This window comes from Lasioglossum baleicum, chromosome 14 (assembly GCF_051020765.1).
Source record: "Lasioglossum baleicum chromosome 14, iyLasBale1, whole genome shotgun sequence".
Classification (NCBI taxonomy): Eukaryota; Metazoa; Arthropoda; class Insecta; order Hymenoptera; family Halictidae; genus Lasioglossum; species Lasioglossum baleicum.
The window spans coordinates 3644198-3671047 of record NC_134942.1 but is presented as its reverse complement, the minus strand read 5'-3'; the positions used below and the strand labels follow the sequence as shown (position 1 = coordinate 3671047).

General features: G+C 39.4%; 1 protein-coding gene across 5 annotated transcripts in view; it reads left to right on the top strand.

Moving 5' to 3' along the window:
- LOC143215827 (uncharacterized) overlaps positions 1-26850 on the top strand; it is a 362235-nt gene that overhangs the window by 66405 nt on the left and 268980 nt on the right. For 4 of the 5 annotated variants that reach the window (XM_076438370.1, XM_076438369.1, XM_076438367.1 and 1 more), the window contains one exon: positions 8915-9002. The exons of the other annotated variant lie outside the window; for it this stretch is intronic. In XM_076438370.1, the coding sequence (XP_076294485.1) occupies positions 8982-9002 (21 nt within the window). In that variant the 5' untranslated portion in view covers positions 8915-8981. The remainder of the gene's footprint in view (positions 1-8914; positions 9003-26850) is intronic. 5 annotated transcript variants of the gene reach the window in all.

The window sequence follows — 26850 nt, the reverse complement described above, 5'->3', positions numbered from 1 at the left end:
AGTGAATCATTTGTGAATCAGTTCTCGAAAGGGGCAACTTCGATTTTGAAATATCTACCGCTTCAGAAACGTTCAACAATTCTTTTAAACGAATAGTCTCGCGTCTAACTATTAAAAATGTGACGATTCGATTCCCGTAATTTTTCGAGGGTTGGAAGCAGCCCGGTAATTTTCTGGATGAAGCCGTTCGCTCGACGGGAACCCGGCGGTAATTTCGTTTTAAGAATTGAAGGATATCGACGGTTGACAGAAGTGTCGAGGAGGCTTAGCGTTTTTCTCCCGTAGTCAGCGTGATGTTTAAAAGGATTAGGGGCTTCTTTAAAAAAAGAATTGATTGCAAAGGCGAAACAGAGGGGCGGACTGCTGCGCGCCCATCGCTATTCAAGAGACCCTCCGCGTCGACGTGTGCGCGCACGTGTAACCTAAAGGCTGTCTCACAAACAGCCGCCTGCGACGGCCATCTAAATCCGAGGGAAAATAGGAACAGCCGTGCGAGAACGTGTTTGTGTATCGATTTCGCCTGTAATATACCGACGAGATCCGAATAAATCTTCGGACCCAACCTGGAAGACCGCGTAACGAATACATGCGCAAAATTGAGTGCACTATCTGCGCTCAATGTGTCTGGTATTTTCATCCTAAACAACCACTTTAATTGGGGGATAAGGGTAGGAACAGTTTCTCGAAATCCGATTTGTTATTTTCCGCTACAGGAGTCGGTGAGGTCGATAAATATTGAATTTGCTTCAATGTGCTTTCAATTATTTTGGAATTTTTCAATCAATTGAAACATCCATTCTAACCAATTAGAAAAACAAGGGTAGAAGAAGGCCCTTCAAATCTGATTTTTGATTTTCCAGTGTAAGGGTTCAGTCTGTGAGGTCGATAAATATTGAATTTGCTTCAATTGCTTTAAATGATGTATTTTGGAATTCTTCAAGGAATTTAAACATCCATTCTAACCAATTAGAGAAACAAGGGTAGAAAAAGTCCCTTCAAGTCTGATTTTTAATTTTCCAGTGCAAGGGTTCAGTCTGTGAGGTCGATAAATATTGAATTTGCTTCAATGTGCTTTAAATTATGTATTTTGGAATTCTTCAAGGAATTTAAACATCCATTCTAACCAATTAGAGAAACAAGGGTGGAACAAGTCCCTTCGAATCTGATTTTTGATTTTCCAGTGTAAGGGTTGCGTTTGTGAGGTCAATGAATTGACTTTGTACTGTTTCAATTTGCTATAGATTATTTTGCATTTCCTCGATGATGTTAAAAACCCCAATTTAACCAATTAGAGAAACAGGGGTGGAAAAAGTCCATTGAAATCAGATTTTCAATTTTGATTGGTTTTTTAATTTTTAATTTTTCAATACAGGAGTCTGTGATGTCACTTAATTAAATTTCTATAATACCAATTCGCTTTAAATTATATTTTGGAGTTACCAATAAATTTTTACTTTAAAAAGCCACTTCGCCACGTTGAAAATTTCTCGAAAAATCTGATTTTTAACTTTCCACTGCAGGAGTCTGCGAGACGAACGAATTGAATTCGTACCAATTTGCTTTAAATTATTTTGGAGTCCCTAACCAATTTAACCAATGGGAGTACCCAGGGAAGGGGAAGGTGTTCGAATGGTTAGCTTTCGACAATTGGCACACGAAGGAGCCGATCCCGAGCCATTCGAACCTGGGATATCGACCGAGAGACTCCGCCGAATAAATCGTTTCGTTTCGAGTCGGAGGAATATTTGCTCGGGAAAACCGTGTGGCTCCGGCTATGTAATAAACCCATCAAGAACTTCCTCTATACCACTGTCTGCGCGAAGACTCTGCATTCAACGAACCCGATATTTAAACCGAGGCTCGGTCTGGCCGGGTGTCAGACACTCCGTCATCCAGCGGCGTCAAATTATCGCAGAACTCGAATCCAATTATTTTGTTTCGTTCCTTTCATCGTTAACCCACTGAACCGCGCGGTAGACCGGATTTTACGCCGTGAATTGATACAAAATTAATATCAGCGCAATGTTGTATTAAAATTAGAAGCTTCATTTTAGATCGCGTCGATTTTTTATAATAGCTTTCGTATAATTTCTGTGAATTAGGAAAATTTTAATCCGAAGCAGATCTCAAATATTCTGTTTCGTTACGTATTAACCTGACAATCTTCCAAAAATCATAAATCTGAATACAAAATTCATGTCGGACATAGCGACCAGACGAAATGCTTCTTCGACAGAAGCATCTTTGTAATTTCATTGTCTACAAATCAAGAAAATGTACAAATTACCACAGAACTGGAATTCAGCTGTTTTATTCGCTCTCTTCATCATTAGCTTGGCAATCTTCCAAAAATCTAATTTTACAGCGTGAATCAGACAAAAATATCAAAAATATGAAACCCTTGGAATACTTCCTTGTTATTTTTTATTAAAATCGTAAGTTTTATATATTATAGATTGAGGAAATGTTGTATTTTTAAAGTTTATCCACAATTTCGGTGTCTACAAATCAGAGAATTCGAGATTCCCATCTGGTGACATCACATTATTACAAAACTGGAATCCGCTTACATATTTTGCTTCGTTCTATTAATCATTAACTTGGCGAGCTTCCAAAGACTTGATTTCATCGAACCTTCGTCGCCCGTGGCATAAATTGAAGAAGATTCATGTGGAGAATGTCGAGCAGTCAAATAGTGGTTCTAAAATTCTAAACTCTGCTCCGACCAATTTATTTGGCTTCTAATTAAACATTTTTCACAACCATTTCAACCATTCCCAAAACTTAGATTAACTGGCTGGTAGAGAATAAAAGTTTCGGGGTCAAAACGGACCCAAGCCCCTCCATTCGAGGGTCGATAATAATTTCCGCGAAATCTTCGACTTGCAGCGACAGTGGAGGAATTCGAGACCCGTCATTTCCCGTCGGAATGGCAATTAAAATCGACTTAGCCGTAAAAATATCGGCGGATGGATCGGCGGAAAAACCGAGGTAGCTAGGTTGAGAGTTAACGACCAGTTAATTTGTTTTGCCGGGTTAATTGTGAGGCTAGACTTCATTAGAACGAGTCGCGGTAATTCCGCTCGGTTGGGACCGCGTCTGCGGTGTTCTACATTGAAATAAACCAGTCGTAATCGCGGCGAGGATAGTCAACTATCGGGGTTTACTATCTTGTGTAAAAGCCCCGAAGTGGACACGCGGCATAAAGAGACGTGGGGATTGGTTGAGCATAGCCGAGGATGGTTTTCTATCGCGAGGAACGAAACGAGGAGAACCACTGGCCGGAGAGTCGTTAAACACCGAGCCAACCGAGTCCCATTTACAACTCTAATCAAATTATCCCGATAAAGCCAAGAAAGCAGGAAACTTGCCCGTTAAAGGCAGTTTCTTAATTCCCTCTCCTAAAACCGAGTGCCAGCCAGGCACCGTTCGATACAAAACGATCATTGTTCCCTTCGAATATTAACAGAACTACCCCCATAGCGGCGAAGTGCTCTCTCTCTCTCTCTCTCTCTCTCTCTCTCTCTCTCTCTCTCTCTCTCTCTCTCTCTCTCTCTCTCGAAACTGAACGGGATCATAGCAATTTCGTCAGCTCTAGTATTTAATCACCGAGGGGAAATATTAAATAATAAACGTTCCGCGACCGGAGATAAAATAAGACGCTGCTCGCTGGAACGTGAAGTTTAATCACGAGAACTATGCAACCGGCGCGTGAGCAACTATCCGAACAACTTTCTTGTATCGCATTTTGCTGCAAACACGGATACTCGATTTCTATGTTAATATTTTATTCATGCAAACACCGATCGGCTATTTCTATTTTCTTTTCACCGGCGCGACGGGGAAGTCGCTTTTCTATATTCCATCGGCGAGCCGCGAATATTTCTTGGTCGTGGTTGTGCTACAATTTTCGAACACATTTCGCACGGGCACGCTGAGACATGATGGATTGAATATTTTATTTTTCTGTTTTCTTTTCGCTACGATTTCCGTAGAATTCTTTATCGATTCGCCGAGTAATTTGATTTTGAACCGGATCGCGCACGTGTTTGTGAGAAAATTGTGTGGAGATAAATAAAAATTATTTGTATGGATGAACGGTATGAACGAGAACTGCATTATATTTCATTGATGTGTTCATTTTTCTGTGGGTGGAACATTTTTATGAACGCTTAAACAGCTGCAGATTGTTCTCGTCTTGCCTAACAGGATGTACGAGCATAACTGATTCAACACACTTTAAATCAGAATAACTTTTTTATGAATGGAGCAAACGACTTTAATTTCGCTGTAAGGCTAGAAGAATTAGTTTAGTGAATGACGACTAAATAATATTTTGGAAAAATGCATTTGGTCGGAATTGCGGAAAAAAATAGTAAAAGTTGATTTTTACTACTTTTTTGGCTGGGCCGATAACGAAAATTTAAAAGGTGTGTTTGGTCAACTGGTATAAATGATACACGCTCCGAAAATTTCATTGAAATTGGTTAATTGGTTTACGAGTTATGGACGGTCAAAAGTGGTAAAAATTGCGATTTTTCAAGATTTTTGACCTTTCACCACTTTTGATCGTTCATAACTCGTAAACCGATGAAACAATTTCAATGAAATTTTCGGAGCTTATATAATTTATACAAGTTGATCATCATTTAAATATAAAATATTCGTTACTGGCTCAGCTAAAAAAGTAGTTAAAATCAATCTTCACTATTTTTTTTCGCAATTCTGACCAATTGCATTTTTTCAAAATATTCTTTAGACGTCATTTACTAAACTAATTCTTCTAGCCTTGCAAAGAAATTGAAAAAAGTGTGTTGAATCAGTTATGCTCGTTAGTGTATAACCCTTTGTACTCGAAGCAATTTTAATCCCAAAAACCAAACATGACTTTTATTTTATGCAATCTTTTTTACATTGTGTATATCGAATAGAACAGCTGATCTTTTTACATCAATTTTAATAATATTGAAACTGCTTCGAAGACTGTTATGGCAATTTTTACTGGCGCCTCTTATTTTCCAAGGTATGACCAACGAAGCAACAAAATTAAAAACACTTCCACCAAAAAATTGACAAATCCTCAGCTTGTGATCTCTGCAAAAATGTCTCAAAACGTTCCCAAAAATGGCGAACGTTCAGCTCATGAAATTTCGATGCCGGCGGAAGTAACCAAAGAAAAGAAAAAACCACAGCAGCAAATGCTAGTCCCGCAGCAGAATGAGTAGTGTCCCGGGGACGGAGAAAGTCACACGAGTTCTCGTGTATCGTTCATCTCGGTTATGCATCGGTCCTTTATGTCCCGTGGTGAGTCACTCTCGGTGTGACGGTAGCTTTAAAGTGCTTAGTAAAACTCATTCCGAAGAGGGTGGGAGAGGGACGGATAGAAGTGGGTTGAAGCGGAACAAGGACAGGGTTCGAGCATCTGGAGGAGAGGGAGAGGAACGAGGGAGGAGAGAACCTGCGCGAGAGAAAGGGAGAACGAGCAACAGGAGAGAGGGGGTACGTGGACACACGTGGTGTTGCGAGGGGAAACTGATGTGGGAGAGAAAGAGAGAGAGTCACAGTGCGGGATAGCAGGATGGAGTGAAATGGCGGGGTTGGGGAGGAGAATAGAGTGAATCTGAGGGGAAGAGAGAGAGAAACCGAGCAAGATGCAGCGAGATGGAGGGAAAAAGAGAGAAGAACAGAGTAAAACAGAGTGCAACAGAGTGAAACAGAGTAAAAGAGAGTACAACAGAGTGACGCAGAGAGAGAGAGAGAGAGAGAGGGAGGGCTTGGACAGCTCGGTGTATGTATATGCGATTACACGCGGCGAGGGTATACAATGAGACAAGCAGGCTAGGGGAGGGGGGCTTCGGGGGCCAGGGGGGAGCTTCGGGGGCCATTGCCCCATATCCCATCTTTTTTTCGATCCCTCGGGTGCACACCACTCGTTTTTCTTTTCCGAAAGCTAGTCCGGAGACTCGTCTCGGCCCGGCCCGGCTCAGCCCGGCCCGTTTCCGAAATTGTTCGATTCTAGTTACTTCGGAACGACTTTCGGCTCGGACCCGAACCTGATCTTTTAGGAAACGCCTCGTGCAGTTCACGAGAAACACGGGTTCAGAGCCTTTCCGCTATAATTTATTCTACAGCTGTTTCTTCATTTGTTCATGTTGTTCTAATAAACTAATGTTGAGTAACGAGGCAGTAAATACATGTAAAAAATTGAAACACATTGTTGTACGATGTTCAACTCGCAAAAAAATAATTTTAGTAAGAGAAATTAGTTATTATTATATTCAGGAAGAGAAATAAATGGATGTGTAGCTTGAGATCAACCTCGGCGTTATTTATTTTGTATAAAAATCTGCAATGAAAATGTCCAACTATTTCTACAATGTACACTCTCAGTCTCGATATTCGACGTTCCTCATTAATTTATTCGATCATTATGTATTTCGTTGTGTAAGGCACACTCGAAGCTTTGTTGTTTGCAATTTACCGCGCAGACTGTTAGTCCGGGAGCGCACAATTAAGTAACAACGAGCAGGTATTTTCACCAGTACAGGAAAAGAAACGCCTCTAATTCTAGACGCCCAGGGAACAGTAAAAAGTACCGTTTTCAAAACGTTTCACAAGGGTTGGGTTCTCTCTTTATCTCTCTATCGCTATCGGGTAGGACGAGTTAACTCGTCCTTTATACACGCCAGCATTCCTCGGCCGTTTCTCGGTTTTCTTATTCAGCTGCCGGAAATTCTTTAATACCGTCATTATTCCTGGCAGCGTAACTTAAATCATATGTGCTCGTGGTGGTGCACCAGGTGAACGACCTCCAATGAATTTGATTGCCACTTAATTGTTTTCCCAATATCGATCACTGGGAAAACGAGTGGACAGGTTAATGAAGGATTTTCATCTTACAAATGAACCCTTTGCACTCCTCTGTCGAGCGTGACTCGGCGTCGGAGAAAGGAAAATGTAAATGAAACGTGTTTTTATATGTATCTAGTTCTTCCTTTATTTACTTAAGTATTTTTTAGTTAAAAACAGATGTAACTTCCATAAATATAAATTCCAACAATGTTTGAGAGAGAGAGCTGTATTTAATTTAATTAGTAAACAAAATTGTTCAAAATAAGTAGCAGTCAAGAAACTGTCCTTCGAAGTAAATTGCAAATGAAACACTTAAAATAAATCGGAGTGCAAAGGGTTAAAGGGTTAGGAGACTAATAAAAACGTACATGAAAAACTACGAAACGGAAAATCTTCAAAGTTCTCTCAGGAATGTTCTTAAGTTGATTATTAGAAATTCTGAAAATGATCATTTTTATTGAAAGGATGTTTTAGCTTGTGGATTCCTGAGAGATGATTATTCGATATAATTTACGTGATCCACTTAGTTCGCGAGTATCTCTGAAGCGGGACGAGAGATGCTAGATGATTTCACTTCCGAGAGATATTACGGTCCGAAGTTCTTGATTGTCCGCTCCATTTCGAAATAAATGATTTCTTTAACGCGGTTTCTTCCCCGTCGTAACACCGTGGTATCCATCTTCCTCTGGTGGAATAAAAAGAAAAAGTTGCGTGAACCAGGTGATCCGTCAGACAGCCGAGAGTATCCACTTAATAGAACACAGCAGGAAGGTTAGGTGTTTAAACAGCAATTAAGCTGAACCTCGCATTATACGCGAATATTATTCCGCGTTTATCGTTCGTGCGATCTCTATTGCATCTGCTAATGCGTGTATAATGGAAATATTATTGCTGTTCCTATTATTATTATTATTATTATTATTATTATTGATGTTGTTATCGGCAGAAATTACGGGATCTATCATCGTATCAAAATTAGGCGATATTCGGAGTTTCGAGTCGATTATTGTACCATTCCAAACGCACGCTATCACATTTTCACATTATTGTTCTTTCGGGCGCTGTTTGTTATTCGCCGTGAATAATGGAAGCCGTCGCCCTATCAAAATTAAACAATTTCCCGCGCGCGGAATATGCATTTCGCTCGTTGCAGTTCGTTTCTAACAACTACAACAATAATAATAATATCGTATTTATGCAGGCAGCGAGCAGAACGCCTGCCATGAAGTCAGAGCGAAAATAAAGCACGAGTAAAATGGAAATAAAATGAGATAGAAGTAACGATGTTACGCGAATAATAAAATGATGCAACTAAAATGAACCGAAAAAGGAAAGACTAGTAAAATGTAAAATAAATGTGGCATACGTATTCGCCTGATATTGTAGGTTCACCGGGGTTTTTTTTTGCATGCGCCGCGCGGTCTTCCCAGACGGGGAAATGTTTTAAAATAAGATTTAGAATGCCTTATCGTTTATTAGATATTCTTTTTACTGTTTCAGCTAGCCGCGGAACAATTTCGAAATGCATCGTTTTATATTGCTTATTAAATTCCTGAGAGAACCGTATAAAAACGGCTGAGCCGAGATTCTTCGCTTTATGCTCCTTTCTGCATATTTACATGTTTATGTCTGTCCTTCGCTAGCGGGAACAGAAATAGTTTATAAATACCGTTCATTTACTTATCAGAGTCTGCTCGATTTTAATTATCAATAGTGTATCATTGATTGTTTGAATTTAAAGAGGAATTTAGAAGTTGCTGTACTTTCAATTAAAATAGATATCTATTTATCATAAATAGACTGCGGATCTTTATGCAAAATAAAAAATGTTTGCATTGATTGCAGGACACAGGAGCCAAATAAAAATTGCATTCTTCTTTTAATTATCCTATCAAGTTGAAACTAATACGTTGTTGTTCTTAAATATTTTTTAAATGTCCACTACTTTAAATTACAAATACCCATTTTTTGTCATAAATGCATAAAATCCGCAGTCTAATCATAAAAATCCGCAGCCACGATCACGACGCTGTAACTAACAATTTCCCGTTTTTGCTTGCAGGTATGCTGCTCCTTCAATCTGTTACAGCCCTAATTGAGGAGTTATCGGAATACAGAAATGATAGAGAATGATGGTCAAAGAATTCAAGGTAGTAACATTTAAATAGCCAGCCGCGAAAGTGTTGTTAACAGGGAAACATAGTTTTTACTTGCTGGAGAATTTTCGAGAGGTTGGCATTAGACAATTTAGTGCAGGGAAAACGACCATTAGTTCTCGTATCGATGGTGTGTGCTCGAGAGAGAGCCTGTTTCCCCCCCATATATTTTGTGGAATTGCTTGATCCCCGCTGGAAAGTTAAATGACGAAATACGTCGATCGAAAGCATTCGGAGATTCCTTTAGTCACGCCCACGCGCATTGGCGCCGCCTCGTTCGATATCGAGACACACAATGCCTTGTAGAAATATACGCTTCGACGTGTACAGATTTTTTCGTCGTTTTTCCGCCAGTCGAAAATTAATATTATTAAATCTTGTAATCGAATTTTAAATTATTAATCATTTAACTGAATTCGGTATTTTATGGAGAACCAGGTAAAAAATTATTTTCTCCTTTTTGGCGCATTTTAATGTAAGCGTGGTTTTTAAAAAGCTTCTTTTATATATTTTATTTAACTGTAGAAACTGGGAAAACCACAACAAATTCAATATTTTCATTCCGAAACTAAACTCTTCCGACCTAGAATGTTTCCATTCTATACGCTCTTTTTATTTTATTTATATTTTGAATAATGGTATAGCAATTTTTAGGCTACTTGGCTATTTTGGATTGTTCCTTAAAAATATCAAAAATATATTTATATATTTCGGATTGCTATAAATGAATTTTTACAAAATAATTGTAATTAATTAATACTGTTAGGTCTGTTTACTTACCCAAGAAATTCAGATATATTGAATAATGACATAGCAATTTTTAGGCTACCTGGCTATTTTGTTCCCTAAAAATGCCAAAAATATATTTATATACTTCGAATTGCCATAAATGAATTTTTACAAAATAATTGTAATTAATTAATACTGTTCAGTCTGTTTGCTTACCCGAGAAATTCAGAGACATCGAAATACAATCGCACATTTTGCATTTATTCAAATAGCACAAGAGGACATTACATTTTATTAACAGAAAATCCGCGTTTCCATATTGCGCGCAAAAACCGGCCCCGCGGCGTTGATAATCGATTGTGCGTTTAATTCGATCGAATATTTTCCGCCTGGGTGCATCTGTTGCAACGGTTTCCATGAATAGAGGCATGTCGAGCGGGAATTTAATTAAACAAACAGAGAACGCGTTGTTGCCCAGTGTATTGCACGGTTCACGTCGTTGTTGCCGATAATAATATAGAAGCGTATTGAGAGTTGCGCGAGTTGTTGAATATTTTATGAGACGAGCAAGAAGCAAGAAAAAGAGACTGAGCCATTTATAGAAAATCGGATCGTTCTGCCCGTTCTTGATCGTTCCAATTTACTTTTCCTAAGCTCCGGGACCGTAAAAACGGAATCTGCTGCAGCTCCGCTGTTATTGTCCTACCTTGTTTTTAATCCCCGGCTCTTGCAGTCGACAAAGAACGAGCAAGTTCATTAATTATGTAACAGATCGATAGTTGCAATTAAACACGTTGCAGGCACGGTACTTCTTTTTTCCCTCTCGGTGTTCCTCCTCTTCTTCTTCTTCTTCTTCTTCTTCTTCTTTTCTTCGTCTTGTTGTTACAGTTTGCGATTCTAGACGAAAATGTTAACGTTTTCCGCTCTCTTACGTAAACGAACTCGAACAAGCGGAATTACTTAGCGGACGTCTCTCTTTTTACCGATACCCGACTGCTGCGTTTACACGAGAAATAAGTTAATTTCGTCGCTTTATTGGCAAACAATTACATAATGTGGCCCGCGATTAAACGGAGAATACCGGAGCAGGTATTCTGCTTCTACCCCCTCCCGCCTATGCATTATTTATAATAACTGCTGCGCGCCGTTCAATATTTATGAATAGTCGTCCGTGCCCGTTTAAACAATTTATTCTTTGTCCGGCGTATAATTGCCGGCTCGCCGTGCTCGCGATTCCTAGTCGAATGAAACCATTGTCTCCAAACAATATTCGTTTTAACAATACGCATTTATATACAACTGTACACGGTTATGTTTACTCTGTCCGGCCGAGCTTCGAATATTACTCGATATCTTTGAAAATAATTTCCAGCATTGTCGAATGGCAAAGAGAAGCAAACAATGGAGGCTCCATTGTGCAAATTTTATGCTAAACGAAACTGAACAGTCGAAAAGAACTTTATTATCGGAGTTCGAAATATTTCGACCGAAATTACGTCAACGCTCGTCATTTGACAAATTGTAATAAAAATCAATTTCTGAATTTGCCGTGATTTATTGTACCAAATTCATGGATAAATTGAATTGCACAAAAAATTTTAAAGATTATAGTTGTATAAATGTTCTCACGAGAAACTTCTGAGCAAAGTTCATGATTTGAGCACATTCAATAAAAATAAAAGCTAGCAGTATCATTACTGGGAGCTTGAAAAGAACAAGACACTATTGTCCACAGCAATTTAACTAATCGTTCGAATGAAATGAAGTCGATTGACCATCGGCAACAACAGATACCCAAACAATGGATGCAGAATGCATTTTTTCTTGGCTTCCAAAAATAAAGCATCGATTTCCTGTTACACGAGGCGCATTCAAAAGAACAGCATCGTTTCAAAAAAATATCGCGAATGCAAAAAATTCAATTCCAGCCAATAATAAAGCAAACCGGAGCCAGAAGGAGGAAGCTTGTAGTCGAGTTAATAAAAAATTCGATTCCGGGCGATGGAATATTCCGCGACGAAAAAAAGAGACAGAAATTACGAGATTAAAATTCGGCGGATGCTATGCCGAAAAGAGACAAAAAAAAATCGTTGTTATAAAATCTCTCCGTTGTTCTGCCCTCGCGTTGTTTACGAGAAAGAGCGATACGAGAAATAGAGAAAGAGAGAAATATGCGATCAGTTTTTCGGTGCGGCTGCTGGGTGTCGTTTTTTCCCCCGTCGTCGCCGCGTTCTAATTGATCGATAAGCAAAGTAAACAATCTATTTTCGTCTATAGTTTTATCAATCGGCGCGTCGAGTCAAGGATACCGGAGAGAGCCGGCACACATTTCGCTCTCATGACTATTAAACAGTTCTCGTTCACTTTTCGCGCTCCCGTTTGCGCAAACGTACTCGCGCCGCACACCCTCGCCAATTTGCATGTTAGTTTTATTTATAATCGGCGGCCCGCGATTAATCACGAAATAAAGTGCGGGATCCGCGAGAGAGCGTTGCGGCTGTTCGATCGATATTTTCGCATCCCTATCTACGTACATCTGGATGATAATGAGCGAAACTGAAACACACAGCGCGCAGCCAGCTCTCTCTCCCCGAAACAAACTCTCGCTCGCCTGTTTGTTTCTCGAGCCCTTCGCCATCCCCTCTGTGTCTGTGTGTTCGATCGTTTTAATTTTAAACGCCGCGCCCGATTCCGCGAAGTCGAATGTTCTTTGTTTCGCCGCGGATCCCCGCGCGCAACATGGAACTGGTTCTCGCTTCGTGCTCTTTCATTCGATTTCAAAAATCCATTAGACATTTTTCTAGCAGCGAGATATTTTTAGGGGTGGCGCTCCATTGTTCAGCACAATTTTAAATATTTTCGATACTTTATTCGCGCCGCGTGGGATATTCTAAAATGCAGTAGGAAAATGGAAAGGGAAAAGGGACTTGCCCTTTCTCTGCCGGATCGGTCACGTGACATTGTGACACATGCGCGAGACGCGTCACGTGACCAGGCCCGGGCGGAAGCGTGGGGGAATACTGTACAAGTCTTAATCTGATGACTGTGCCCCGTAGTACCGTAACATTCCGGCCGTTGCGCCTCTTCGGGATTTTATGTAATAGTCTCGGGCTGTTTTTCCTCGGGCAGGCCCCCTTACGCCCCTTCGCTGCGGGGGCGTGCAGGGGAACCACCTCGACATCACGAGAAAAACGAACAAGAACCTCCGAGCCGAACGTTCAGCGCCCGCTCTAGCGGTTATGTCGCCCCGGACAAAAAGACAAATTGCCGCCCCTTAAGAATACATATATATATATTTTCTAAATAAAGGTACATATTTTTTATTATCAACAAAAATGAAATCATTTTATTCAAATTTTAATAAAAGCATATATTTAGAAAGAAACATATAACATATAACATTGATAATCAAGCAGTACAAAACAGTAGAAATTAATTAAGAAATATTTTTTTACATTTTTAAATTAAAAATGTGTATTCTTGCACGAACAATCAAAATGCCATTATTTTGAAAATAAAACAAGGTATGTAACATCAACTACGCTGAAATCACAAAAAACTGTTTTTTCTTACTTTCAGTTTCGCAAACTTTTTTAATTGCATTTTTTTAAATTTACTTGATCAGCAATCTCATGCTCAATTGCCAAAATGGCCACACCATTAAGACGATTTTGTGTAAAAAGGTTCTTAATTAATTTTAACTTGGAGAAACTCCTTTTTCGCCACTTGCTACAGTTATAGTTATCGTTAGCAATATTCTTAAAGCAATAGTAAGGTTTGTAATTAACACTTTACCTACCGGAAGCCTATTAATAGGATATTCAAGCATTTTGCTGTACCAAAAGAGAGCATAGAAATTTTCTTTTACATTGCAATCTTAAATGATACTATTAGTTGACGATATTGTTAGTTCTCAATGAAAATTGCTGTTGCCATTGAAGGTTCCATTAAAAAGTGTTTAGCCATGTACCGTAGATTTCTTAAAATTATGCAATAATCACCGGTCGGTAATGTGTTAAGCTCAGTACATTGCTTAGGCTTTCTTTTTTGCCCAAAAGAGCAGATACTCCTGAAATTTCCTTTGCTAATTCTACGTAACGTGAACCTTTCTATTAATTAGTTATTTAACACATCAATATTTTTCTCACACTTCAGCCAGAATGGCGCCCCCAAAATTTTGCCGCCCCTAGAGCGGGCTCTGCTACGTTTTAAGGCCAGGGACACGATATTCTCATAACATCGGATTACGAATTTTTCAGCCCCCGTCGTTGCACAGAAATTACTAGCCACCCCCCGCGAAACCAACCCCACAGATGACCGCTTTCACCCCTGAAATTGTATCGGACACGCCGGCGATTACAAGCTTCGGCACCACCCTTTTCTTTTGTGAAAACGAATGGTCGCTTTGATTAATTTGTTATTTTTTGGCGGACTTGTTCGGTTCAATTCTATCTCCGTAGCGATTTTTATTGAATCATTTTGTTAATCCACGATTTTATTCGAGACTTAACTCTTTCATTTTCGTTGTAATTTTTCTCCTGCATTTAATTCGTCCTTTACCGTTTACATTTGAAAGTCATTTAATTTTCTCCATCCCGCAGAGCGATTTTTACCGATTCGTTTTTACTCGGTCTTTCGTTTTCATTTATTGCAGTAATATTTTTCCGAGCTCGTTTCATCTTAATTGATACAGTGAATTTTATTTAATTGCTCTCTAATTTTGATCAACTTGTAATTCTTTTCCCGAGCTCGTTCCGTTCTAATTGGTCTATACACTGTGAATTTTATTTAATTGCTCTTCCATTTTTGTTAACTTGCGATTCTTTCTCTGAACTCGTTCCGCTTTAATTGATCCGTACAGTCAACTTGTAACGTTTTCTTTTTATCGATCCATGGTGCGAATTTTACTGAACTTTATCTAATCTACTAAATACTGTTTGACTTGATAGACTTCCTTGTGTAATTTTGAATCGATAAATAAGCGTCGACTCGAACGTGTAAACATTTACTCTTCCGATCCGAATTGAAACATAAAATACGTTGTGCAATCGTTTAAAAGATAGTCTCGTGTTTGCATTCATAAATAATTCCTCGTGCGATGTAAATGAACAATTACGACACGAATTAACTGCAACATTTCGATGGAATACAAGTTGAACTGGAATTTGCAACTTCCCACAAAGACACCGATATGCAAATGTTGCATCTTACGACAGAATTGCCACGAATGACGCAAACCGCAATTAAATGTATAATTCCGCGCTCGTTCGCCAATTAATACAGTGTATTCTCATGACGCGAGATAACGGATTACGCAAGTGCCGCGGCTAGGAGTTCCGATTTTTCTGCACGATTCTTCGGGATCTTTTTTCTAATCTGCGAATTTCACAGCTCCATCGACGATCTACGTTAGTCAAAATTACGTAACCAGAATTTATTTGATACGATAAGATTACGGGAGTAGAGCCAGACGAAGGGTGTGTGTGTGTGTGTGTGTGTTGCTGCGAATTCAATTACCGTCTGGTTTTTATACGTTATTATTTACCCTAAATGCTTATGGTAATCGTATCCACGCTGTACGGAACGCAGGGGTTTGAAGGCATATGGCAACACTCGATGAAATCCAGGTGGCCCTTGTATCACCTGCACGCTTTTACATTAGCGCAGATAAAACAACGTGGAACGCTATGCTATCTCACCGACCAATAAATGTAATATACTTCGCTCGGCTTTTCCATTAAACTTCCTCCAAAATAATTTTAAAAAGCATGGACATTCTTTTTTAAGTGCAACAGACCAACAGGTGTGGCATTTATTAACAGAGACATAAAGATGGAATTTTTTCGATGATATTATTTTCTAAAGGAAGAATTTATATTCACGATTTAATTGCTGTTTAAAATATTTCATAAATTTCCTACTAAACTTCCTCCAAAATTATTTTATAACGCATGGACATTTTTTTAAGTGCAACACACCAAGAGGTGTTATTAACAGAGGCATAAAGATTGAATTTTTTCGATGATATTATTTTTGAAAGGAAGAATTTATATCCACGATTTAATTGCTGTTTAAAATATTTCACCTACTAAACTTCCTCCAAAATAATTTTAAAAAGCATGGACATTCTTTTTTAAGTGCAACAGACCAAGAGGTGTTATTAACAGAAACATCAAGATTGCATTTGTTCGATGAGATTATTTTCGAAAGGAAGAATTTCTATTCACGATCTAATTGCTGTTTAAAATATTTCATAAATTTCCTATGGTTAATATCGTTGAGAGATTCAGAAATTTCTACGATTAACTAAATCCACAATTTAATAAATAGACTGTGGATCTTTGTGCAAAATAAAAAATGTTTGCATTGATCGCAAGACACTGGAGCCAAATAGAAATTTGTTTCTTCTTTTAATTCTCTTATTAAGCAGAAATTATTTTATTACATTGATGTTCTTAAATCTTTTTAATTCGTTAGCTTTAAATTTTATGTGTCCTTTTTCGTCAGAAATGCATAAAATCCGCAGGCTTGTAATAAATAAGTTAAGAGTCTATGAAATATAAATTCCTACAAAAAGAGGAGGAACATGGAGAAAAGATAATAACAGATTTAGAAAATTCACAGTCGAGTGAATTGTATTTGGTTGGCGAGAAAGTAATTTCGCTATTTTAATTGATTGACGAGTTTTCTATTTCATTCATTAATTGCAATTAACAATTGAACTCGTACTTTAGTCGTTAATTGCGGTTAACGATTACATTCTTCGTCGATTTTTCAATGATTACCTTTTTTAATCGTACGCATTAATCAATCAATCTCGGTTAAAATTTTAATTGATTAATGCCCAACTCTGTTTTGAAGTTTTATGAGCGCGGAATTACGAAGCTCCCAAAAAGATGGCAAATGATCATCGAACAAAATGGAAAATATTCTATTCATTAAAGTTCATTGCTTGTAATAAATTTTTTAATGTTTTCGGCGCAACACGGTTCGATCGTTTATTACGAATAATAAAGCAACTTTGCTAATTGTCAAACAAAATCAACGTTTCGATGAAGTTCATTGCTTGAATAGAAAAATTGGCTTTTACTCCACCTTAAAATACCGAAATTATTTGGTGGCAAATAAGTTCGTTCGGTTTTTGTGATTTATTCCAATGTAAAAAGCAGAACGAACTTATTTGCCAACCAAATTGTATTTATATTTCAGGAGTAACATTTGGTGTCAACATTGTGCATTCGAGGGTTGCAAGTACAATCTAGAATCTCGTACAATGACGGTGCATAGCCAGAGGCAGTTCCCGAACTTAACCCATACTATAGCTAAACTAACAGGGTATACATTCCTGCAACAAATTACATTATGATCGCACATTTCAATAAGGCAGCTGACAAATTGAAAATATTCCTAATTACTTTATCTTGAGGTCGTGCATCTAGCTTCTAGTTCCTGCAGGACGAAATGTAACTAAAGAATGGGCCACAATAAAAAGAAACAAGAGAAGCAGATAAGCGGCTTATCTTTATTGTTCAAACTCTTAGCAGTCGAGAGTTTATAGAGCCACTCGTCGAATTACTTTAACCGACCGGAGTAGTAAATGTTGATTGCGAAACTGTATTTTTTTTTAAAAAAGGGAAAAACTATTGTAAGAATTTACTTCGTAGATTGTTATCGAATTACGAAAGACATATAATACGATCAAAAGGTTGCAAAGAAAGTATGTACACGTGCATCTCACGTGGCAGTAAATGTACAGTCTATTTAAACAATTTTTTATATCACAGTGTGTGTATAGGGGACCCTACTGTACATTTACTGCCTCGTAAAATACATATGTGGGTCGTTTCACTGCAAGTGATCGCACTGCATTGCATACACGCGAAGTCGTGGATTTTTATCCGAATCCACGTGCTTGTTAATCTCCCGATCGCCGATTTTTAACACTAAACCTACCATCACCGGTCAAAATGACCGGTTCCAGATTTTTTATTTTACGATCATTGATATAATAAAAATAATTTCATGAGAAATGATTGTACAGATATCTTTAGTGGAGCACATGTTACAATAGGAGCTGCACAAAGTCTGAATAAAGTCGATATTGTTTAAAACTCTTTCTACTGCACTCCATTACGTGGAGTGATATCAATCCAGATAGCCAGAGGTAACGCACGAGAGTTTAGTCACCTTTAACCATCCCGCTTCACGGTATTACACCTTTCCGGCGAGCCTAATTACTCGCAGTTAAAAGATCAACGTTTATGAGTTCCCCGGATACCGTTCGCAGAGGAAACCGGTCGGTAGCCTCAAGCATAATTGAACGACTTGCTGTAAAAACCGGGCAAGTCCGTCGTCGAAGTTCATGGAATTGCCCGGTAAACAAATATATTTGGTTAATTACGCAACGACCAATTTTTACAGTCAGGTAATCTCCGTCTGTTTTCCCCAGAAGCATTTTCCTTAACCATTCTAAACGATACACTACACTCACGAATGTCGAATATTAATTTCCATTAGGCGCACTCAACGCTCAGAATTATCAGATATTCATTTCTAATTTAAATTCAAATCTCTAAACGACACACTCGCCACTCGCGAAATATCAAATATTAATTTCTAAATAGACGACACGCTCAGCGCTCGCGAAAAGCAAACATTAAATCCCAGTTTGAATATTAACCTAATTAATAATGATTCGACGCCGATGCACTCACATCGACGGGGATTGGTGCATACACAAAAAGAGAAATTGAACAATTTTGAAAATCAGCCACTTGGATCTTCCAAGGTCTTCAATGGTAAAAATGAGCCTCTATTTTGTTAGAAATGTTCAACGACCGAGCACGACACGCGCTGCTGCTTTGCTGTGAGGGTTTCGGCCGTTCTATTTCGATAAAGAGGGTGGTTGTCGTACGGTGGGGGTGCGGATGGGGGGCGGTTCTTCTGCTCATTAAGTTCATAAAGTCATTTGCTCGACCTATTTTCGTAGAAGACACGTTTCCCTGACGAGATTCGTGTTTCTCACCGTCCTTAAAGGGCCCAGACGTCCGCGGGGCCCGTATAAATTAAAACAGAGTTGCTACTGTCTGTTCCTGCCACCCCCAACCTCGCTATCAAATTTAATCCGCCGTCGGAGCACCGCGCGCCGGCCGGCTGTGTTTGTACAGGCGGAAGTAAATTTGCAGTCGACGGCGTTCCGAGTGTATCGATTAATAATTCATTAGCGTCACTTTGCAGCGTTGCGTCGGTTTTGCACCGGTACCCAATTAATACCAAACATTCTCCGATCGAACATTCATCGGACGTGTATCGATCCACCAAAAAGTAGTCGAAAAAACATTCGATTCTTCCTTCGATGGCTATCTTGTTTCATCGTCTCGTGTCTCCCTCGTTATTTTTCTGTCGCTGTCCGTCGGGATCGTTTTATTGTTGCACTTTACATGATTCATTCGGTAAACACTGTCAGCCGTTTAATGTAATACGTGTCTCTGTCGTGGCACACTGATATAATCAGCACTGACGTGACTACTCCCTCCAGCGCCCCCATTCCAAAACGCTACTAAACTCTCGCAACGTGTGCGAGCCACGTAAACTGTTACAAGCCGTTTCTTGGGAAACTATTAGGCGAAACTGCCACGCTCTCCGGACTATCAGCTAGTCAGGGTATATAGTCTGCTCTTCCTCCCAGCGAAATTCACGGGCCCTGGAATTTTTCAACAGATTACGCTCGGACACTCTAGTTCCAGGCGCCAATTAGCGGAGACTTTTAAGAAAGAAATCTATTTTCTTAAGTGCCTCATTTTTATTTTAACATCTTCGCTACCCTTCGCTCTTAGAAACCGACAAATGAATTTCATAAATGGCCTCGTTTTTAATCAATTTGGGATAAAGGATAACACAAGATAAAAAGTAAACAAACGGATTTAATTTTATTCGTATAAAAATTCTTTTCAAAAATCACACATTACCTTGCGACTTCGTGTGAAATGTTGAATTAAATTTCGAAAATTAATCATTGTTGTGATCAATTGAGAAAATGTCCCCATTTTGGGAATCTATGCGCATGATCCGAAATGGTCATGATGGTACGTAATTAATAAAATGCGGATCTTTATGCAAAACAAAAAAATTCTATTATACATGAATTGCAAAGTACAGGCGCCACCTAGAAATTTTGTTCTTCTTCTAATTATCTTATGCAGTTGAAACTAATACACTGGTGTCCTTAAATCGTTTTAATATGTTCACTGCTTCATAAATGCATAAAATCCGCAGTCTAGTAATTAATGTCTCAAATAGATTAGAAATAATGTAAAACTATCTTTACATTCTCCTGTTTCTGCTGTTTTCAATGAAACTCATTTATGTATGTCACAAATAAATAGTACGGCGATTATATTTAATATATTTTGGTTCGCTCTGCATCATTTGATTAAATCGCGTCGCCACTTGCGCCGGCTCTCGTGTATTCCTATTTTCAGCGTCCACTTAGGCGTACATAGGGTGAGCAAAACAGATAAGATCTGGCATTTGCGAGTAATGTAAAAAGATAAAGTTATTATATGTCGTTAATTGCATCTCTTCTTCTTCCTTTCTTGTGAAATTGATCCAGTTCGCGTGACCTAGCTGACACTGTAATGTAATTAGAAATTGTAATTGGCACAGTTTCTTGTCTCGCAAACGGATCTTGTGTACTCAGCTGGTCACAACTATGTTACAGTCGTGTTTGTGATTAATCTCTGCGTATGGTATACAAAATACTACTGAGTTTTCGCTCTTTAGAATATTTTCTAACGATAGTAGCCATCCTTGATTTTTAAAAATGGAACACCACAGTAATTATATCCTGTTTTAACAGCTTTCGTAGTCTGTTTCATTGTTGTATGTACATAATTAAATTAAGCCTATCATTTTATAATGGTCAAGTGATTTTTGAGCCACCCTGTGGTTTTACAATAAAACAAGAATCTATATGGTGTCCACTCGAAAAGATTAAATACCACTGAGTTTTCGCTGTTTAGAATATTTTCTAACAATAACAGCCCTCCTTGATTTTTAAAAATGGAACACCACAGTAATTATATCCTGTTTTAACAGCTTTTGTAGTCTGTTTCATTGGTGTATGTACAATAATTAAATTAAGTCTTTCATTTTAAAATGGTCAAGTGATTTTTGAGCCACCCTGTGGTTCTACAACGAAATAAGAATCTATATGATGTCCATTCGAAAAGATTGAACCGACAGCTGAAATTTCGGAGGAGCTCGTCGCGTTAAATCTGTGTCACTCAGTGCATTAGAGCCTGAACCGTCTATCGAAATCTACTCGAAATTAGAAACGCTGCAATACGAAGAGGAATTTACTAACCAGTTATTTTTCGTGTCTAGTCGTATCGACGCAAATGGAAATTTATTGGCGAAACTATTAAAATTCCGTGAGCGATCCAACAATTCTCGCTGGCAAGATAAATCGGAGATAAGATAAGCAACGAAGAACGGCACAATCAATATTTATAAATCCGAGTATGTAAAAAGATTCGCCTCGGCCACTGGGTCCATCGGGTTTCCCATTCCCACGCGTCCTCTCCTCCTATTCTTTATTCACGAAAGAGAAAGAGAAAGAGAGAGAGAGAGGACGGCGAGTCGGGACGCGTTACCCCGTACACGCGTTTGTAACCTCTAACCGTGTACAGTTAGAGTAAGAAGCTTCGACCGAATTCGGATGCTTCTGTAGTATACGGAATTACGATGTTACTCGGCTGAGAGCACCGCTGGCCAACCACTGACAACCGAGCATAAATAATAAGCCGATCGGCACACGGCCGCGTGTTTGTCTCTGCAAAACTATCAACGAACAAAATGCATTGGAACGAGGCGAATGTTTTCCTTTGCCAACAAGCTATTAATGCAACAATTATGCTCGGAAAAATGTTTGTCCCGTGAGACTATCGATCGTCGTCCTTGAAAATATTATTCTAGTCACTCCATGCTCACGGTTATTTAATTATTGGTGTTAGCAACGAAGTATTTGATCTTTAACGCAATTTTGAAATTGACATTGTCTCGTCAATTTATTCTCAAGTTTTCTGCACCGCGGTGAAAGTTTTTTCGGTGGTAAAAAATGTTTGTCGAGAGACGATCGACCTAGAGAACGCAAATTGAAATATTATCAATTATACAAAACCCAAATAACATAAATAAAAATGTGGACCGTTTATTTTGAAAGTGGTATAAGTCTATTTGCAGCCCGTAAATATATATTATTTTAGTTAGCCTGGAAAAAATGTATATGATCAAATTACATATTGATAAATAAGTAGAATTATTGCCGGACTTGACATAATTAATTTATACATATTTTTAAATTGACTAATATGCTAACCTTTAATTTTCTCGAAACAACATTAAATGGACTTGCACCACTTTCAAAATAAATGGTCCATATAATGATACATAATATAAAAATTCGTCGATGGTGGAGCAATTTATGCCGTTGCAATAACCACAACTGTACAACCAGTGCTACTAAGATAAAATTAATCCTGAATTACCAGTTACGTGAATTAGCAACGCTTGCGCCGAACCCGCCGAGCACGGACCGTGACTGTGCGCAGAATTCTAAAGGTGAGAAGACAAATTTTATTTAGATTTCGTTCTCATTAGAATACACATTAGAATAATGAAGTCTATTGAATGCGTGAGAAGAAGAACGACAGAGAGGCGCTCGCAGTCAATTTCGAAGAGACTTTATTAAGTTTCCCGTTAACAAATCGATGAAAAAAATGAACGCGATGAAACGAGTGTACATACCGTGCTGAAAACACAAGGATCGACATCGAGTATCACTGCAGCGGCGATCCATAATAGACAGAGAGGTAATAAACAAACCCGCCAGAATCGCTCGTCACGTTTTATCAAGCGGGGGTTCTGTGAACAAGGATAACAGCGATAACGACAAATCACCATGGGTGGTGGGGGATGAGAAGGGGCACGAATAGACTGGGGTACGATTGAAAAATAAAGATGCAGGGGACAAGAAAGAAGAAGAAGAAGAAAAAGAAGAGGACGAAAAACGGCCGCGGAGGGGAAAAAACGAGCAGGAAAAACGGAGCCGATCGTTTGAATGAAAGTTCGCTAATGACCGTGCCGCCTGCGTACGCTTGTCAATCGAGAGAGAGCGAGCGAGCGAGGGTGAGAGACGGAGAAAGGGAGAGAAAGAGAGAGGCCGCTTACATAATTGAATCGATAACACGTGGCTTGGAGGGGGGTGCGACGGAACGAAACGACGACAGGGAGAAAGCGAAGAAAAAGAGTGGAAGTATGGTAGCCGCGTGATGAGCACCGCTGCCATAACTATTTCCAATGTTTTAAGAGTACAGTCCGCGCCAACAGTTTCTGCAGCCGGCCGAGAGACACGGCCTGGCTCGACCACCAATGGTATTTATAGCGTTAATCTCGTTTCTCTGCCACAGCTGCATCGTCTGCGAAACCCCCAGCGCCATTGATATCGCAATTGCATCTACTAGCCCTCGTCGTCATCTTCTTCCTTTTTTTTTCTTTTATTTTTGCACACACCCCCTTCTTCCTCTCCGCTCTTCTTTCCTTCTTTTTCTCCCCTCCCCGTTCGATCACAGCCTTCTCCCCCACCATACCACCCACCACGTGTGTCCCATCGAGTCAACCGTTGTGTGTGCATGGATTTTCGTGGGGCGCGTTCCCGGGGCTTCATTATTTACCTACTCGCGCGTGTATACGAGCGAGCGAGAGTGCACGCCAATTACCCGTTCGCGCGCGCAACAAACATGCCAAATATTTCTCCGCTGCATCGACAGACAATCACATGCAACGTGCGCTCGATTATGGCCGACTGTTTATGGTACTTGCAACTATAGCGAGCTCTACAATATTTGCATTCTCCGGTCCGTTTGATCATTTTGCTTTTTCGAATGCGTAAAGGCCGCCGTTTAAATATTTACATTTTCGACGGATCATTTTAATGCAGTGACTCCCAGTCAGAGTTGGGCAGGAATTAATTACATGAGTAATTAATTACATCTTCAATTACAATTACATGTAACTGTAATTGTAATTGCAATTACTTTCGCTCAACCAGTAATTGTAATTGCGGACCACAATTACAATTACATGTAATTGTAATTGTATTTCTGCAATTCCAAATTACAGTAATTGGCAAGTAATTGTAACTGTAATTGAAATTACATTTTGCCCAACTCTGCTCCCAGTAATATTCGGACACTCTTAAAAACACCGTAACTTTTCAAATATTGGACTATGCGATTTGAACTTTTTTTGGAAAGTCAGAGCAATTAGTTTACTACAGGATGTGAAAAGAAATTTTTTCGAAAATTGCGAAAGCTTCCGAAAAAAGTTTGAATCGTCTAGTCCAATATTAAAAAGATTATCGCGTTTTTTAGAGCGTCCGAATATTAATGGGAGTCATTGTATTAGATCTAAATAAATCGTTTTGGGAACCGATGCAATTTTACGCAGTATCTCCGGAGTGAATTCGATCTTTTCTGTTATCCGTGGGGGGAGTTCTAATCAGACGGGGCTTGTTCATTCATTTAACGGTAATTGCGTATGGAGGGAGCAAGAGAGATAGAGAGGGAGAGAGAGAGAGAGGGAAAAAAAAGTTCCGCGTGCATTGTGCTCGGCGAGCGAAGGGCGATTGTATCGTTAATAATTTGGCGGGCACGGAGTGAGATGGTGGATCGCTGCGAAATGGTTCACGCGTCCCATTATTATGCACTCGGACGAGTAAAAAGCGTGGATAATGTTTGCTCGGTAGTCGACGGCAGCCACGGTCTCGAGAATAGATTATAGGTTGACTCCGGGGGCAATTAAACTCCGTGCAATCGCAGCAGGAAATAGCTGTGCCATTGAAGTATTAGAGTTAACGAAGTAATTGTGCGTTTTTACAGCGCTGTTCGTAATGTTCCAGTACCATCCCGAATCGGAATTAAACAACCGGGATATCTCGAATGCATTTCGTTGTCGATTAACCATGTATGCAGTTGTTCCAAAAGTTCATTCGGCAGTACGTTTCATATATTTACAAGCAATACAATCGACGTGTTTTCGTTACCGTTTCATTACTAAATTTCGTGCATTTGTGACAACAAATTATGAAAATTATTATTTCTGCTATTATTAAAGCTTCTTTTTTAACATATTCTATAATGTCTAAATTATATTCGCAATTTTTCTCGGTTCGATATTATTGTCCCTTTTTGAACACCATCTGGGGATAAACTAATGTTAGGTGTACAAATTAATTCGTGGCCCTCATAATTGATCAACTGCAATTTTGTTCCTTATTCAAATATTTTACTGCAGCTATGAGGGTTGAAATTAAAATGACGAGGGTTATTTTCCAGGTATGCTTTGTTTGTTTGTAAATGGATACTAATTTATGAAAAGAGGGACACGAATTACAAATCGTACACTTTCTTCATGTCGTCTCGTCCCATTTATTTCTCGACTTGTCGCAACTGCGGCCTCGGAAGCTCGAATTTTCGCGAGCAACATTCTACGCGAGAATTGAATACCCGTGACAGGGTGCTGTAAACGTGCCAAACGTTCTACGAACAGGATAAACAACAGTCTGATCTGATTACGGTTTCATTACGCTCGAAATGAAAGTCCTCTTAGCCGGCTTTCAAATTAATGTTTACAAGATCAGCTTCCGCGGCGGAATAAAATAATCTCGTTCCATGTAACAAAGAACTGCCGCGTAGTAGAGCGGTGGAGGTTGCAGCGGGCTAATTGCTAATTACTTTACACCGGGTTCGCGGGAATAGTCCTGCGGGACGAATGAAATTAACAAAGAACGACTAACAAATAGGATTTAATCGTTTGCTTGTAAAGAGAGAAGTATCGAGGAGCAGGTTCGAGCGATTTGATTACGACGGAAATAATATTTTCAATTACAGGTGTATACACGAAATCCGATCAGTTTCGAATCGACCGCGGAAATAAAGCAACGGGAACAAGACAGGCAAGCTCTCTCGGCTCTGCAAAAGTAGACGACCACGTCCGTCAAGTCCGAGTTTAAACGAACACAGAGATCACTGGCAGCTCTCGCTTTTTTCCTCTTTATTCCTGTCTCTCGCTCTCCCTACTCCCTTTCAGTCGGCTATTGGATATTCTGAATTACGATGGCAATCTTTTTCATTGCCGTGAAAGCTCGGGACGTCGCATTTGCAATTCGATACGCCGCGATGCTTGCGCCCATATTAACTCTCCCCCCCTCTCTCTCTCTCTCTCCATTCTATGAACAACTAGAATTCTTATCCTGCTGAAACGCGGAAACTGAAAGTAGACTGCAGACACAGTAAAATTATTGTGCCTTCCATATTTTCCGCATTATTGATACATTTCGAGTTTTAAATATTGCCCCACAGAGTTATGGCTCCCTAGGCGTCAGGAGCAACGAGGCCACGCCCACTTTCAACTCTCCGACGCTGCCGTTTGCCCAAAACCGAAGCTTTAGAATTCTCTACGCAAAGTGGAAACTGAAAGTAGACTTTGCACACAGCACAATTATTGTACCTTCCATATTTTCCGCATTGTTGATACATTTCGAGTTTTAATCAATATTGCTCCACAGAGTTCTGGCTCCCTAGGTGTCGGGAGCGACGAGGCCACGCCCACTTTCAACTCTCCGACGCTGCCGTTTGCCCAAAACCGAAGCTTTAGAATTCTCTACGGAAAAGCGGAAACTGAAAGTAGACTGCAGACACAGTAAAATTATTGTACCTTCCATATTTTCCGTATCATTGATACATTTCGAGTTTTAAATATTGCCCCACAGAGTTCTGGCTCCCTAGGCGCCAGGAGCGACAAAGTCACGCCCATTTCCAAAACCGAAGCTGTTGGAAGTGATTCGCTTTCACAGCAAAGAACGTTTTATTACTCTAATCGCATTCATCACAGTGTCAGTCCACTTCAACAGCCTTTAAGAAATTCATTGTGTCCTGAACGCATTAACTGGCACGTCAACGATCATAAAAGCCTGCTGACAAAGTCAATACGGTTTATTGGAACAGTAACAGAAGGTCAAGGTTCATCGACGCGTTTGTTCGCTTAACCGTTT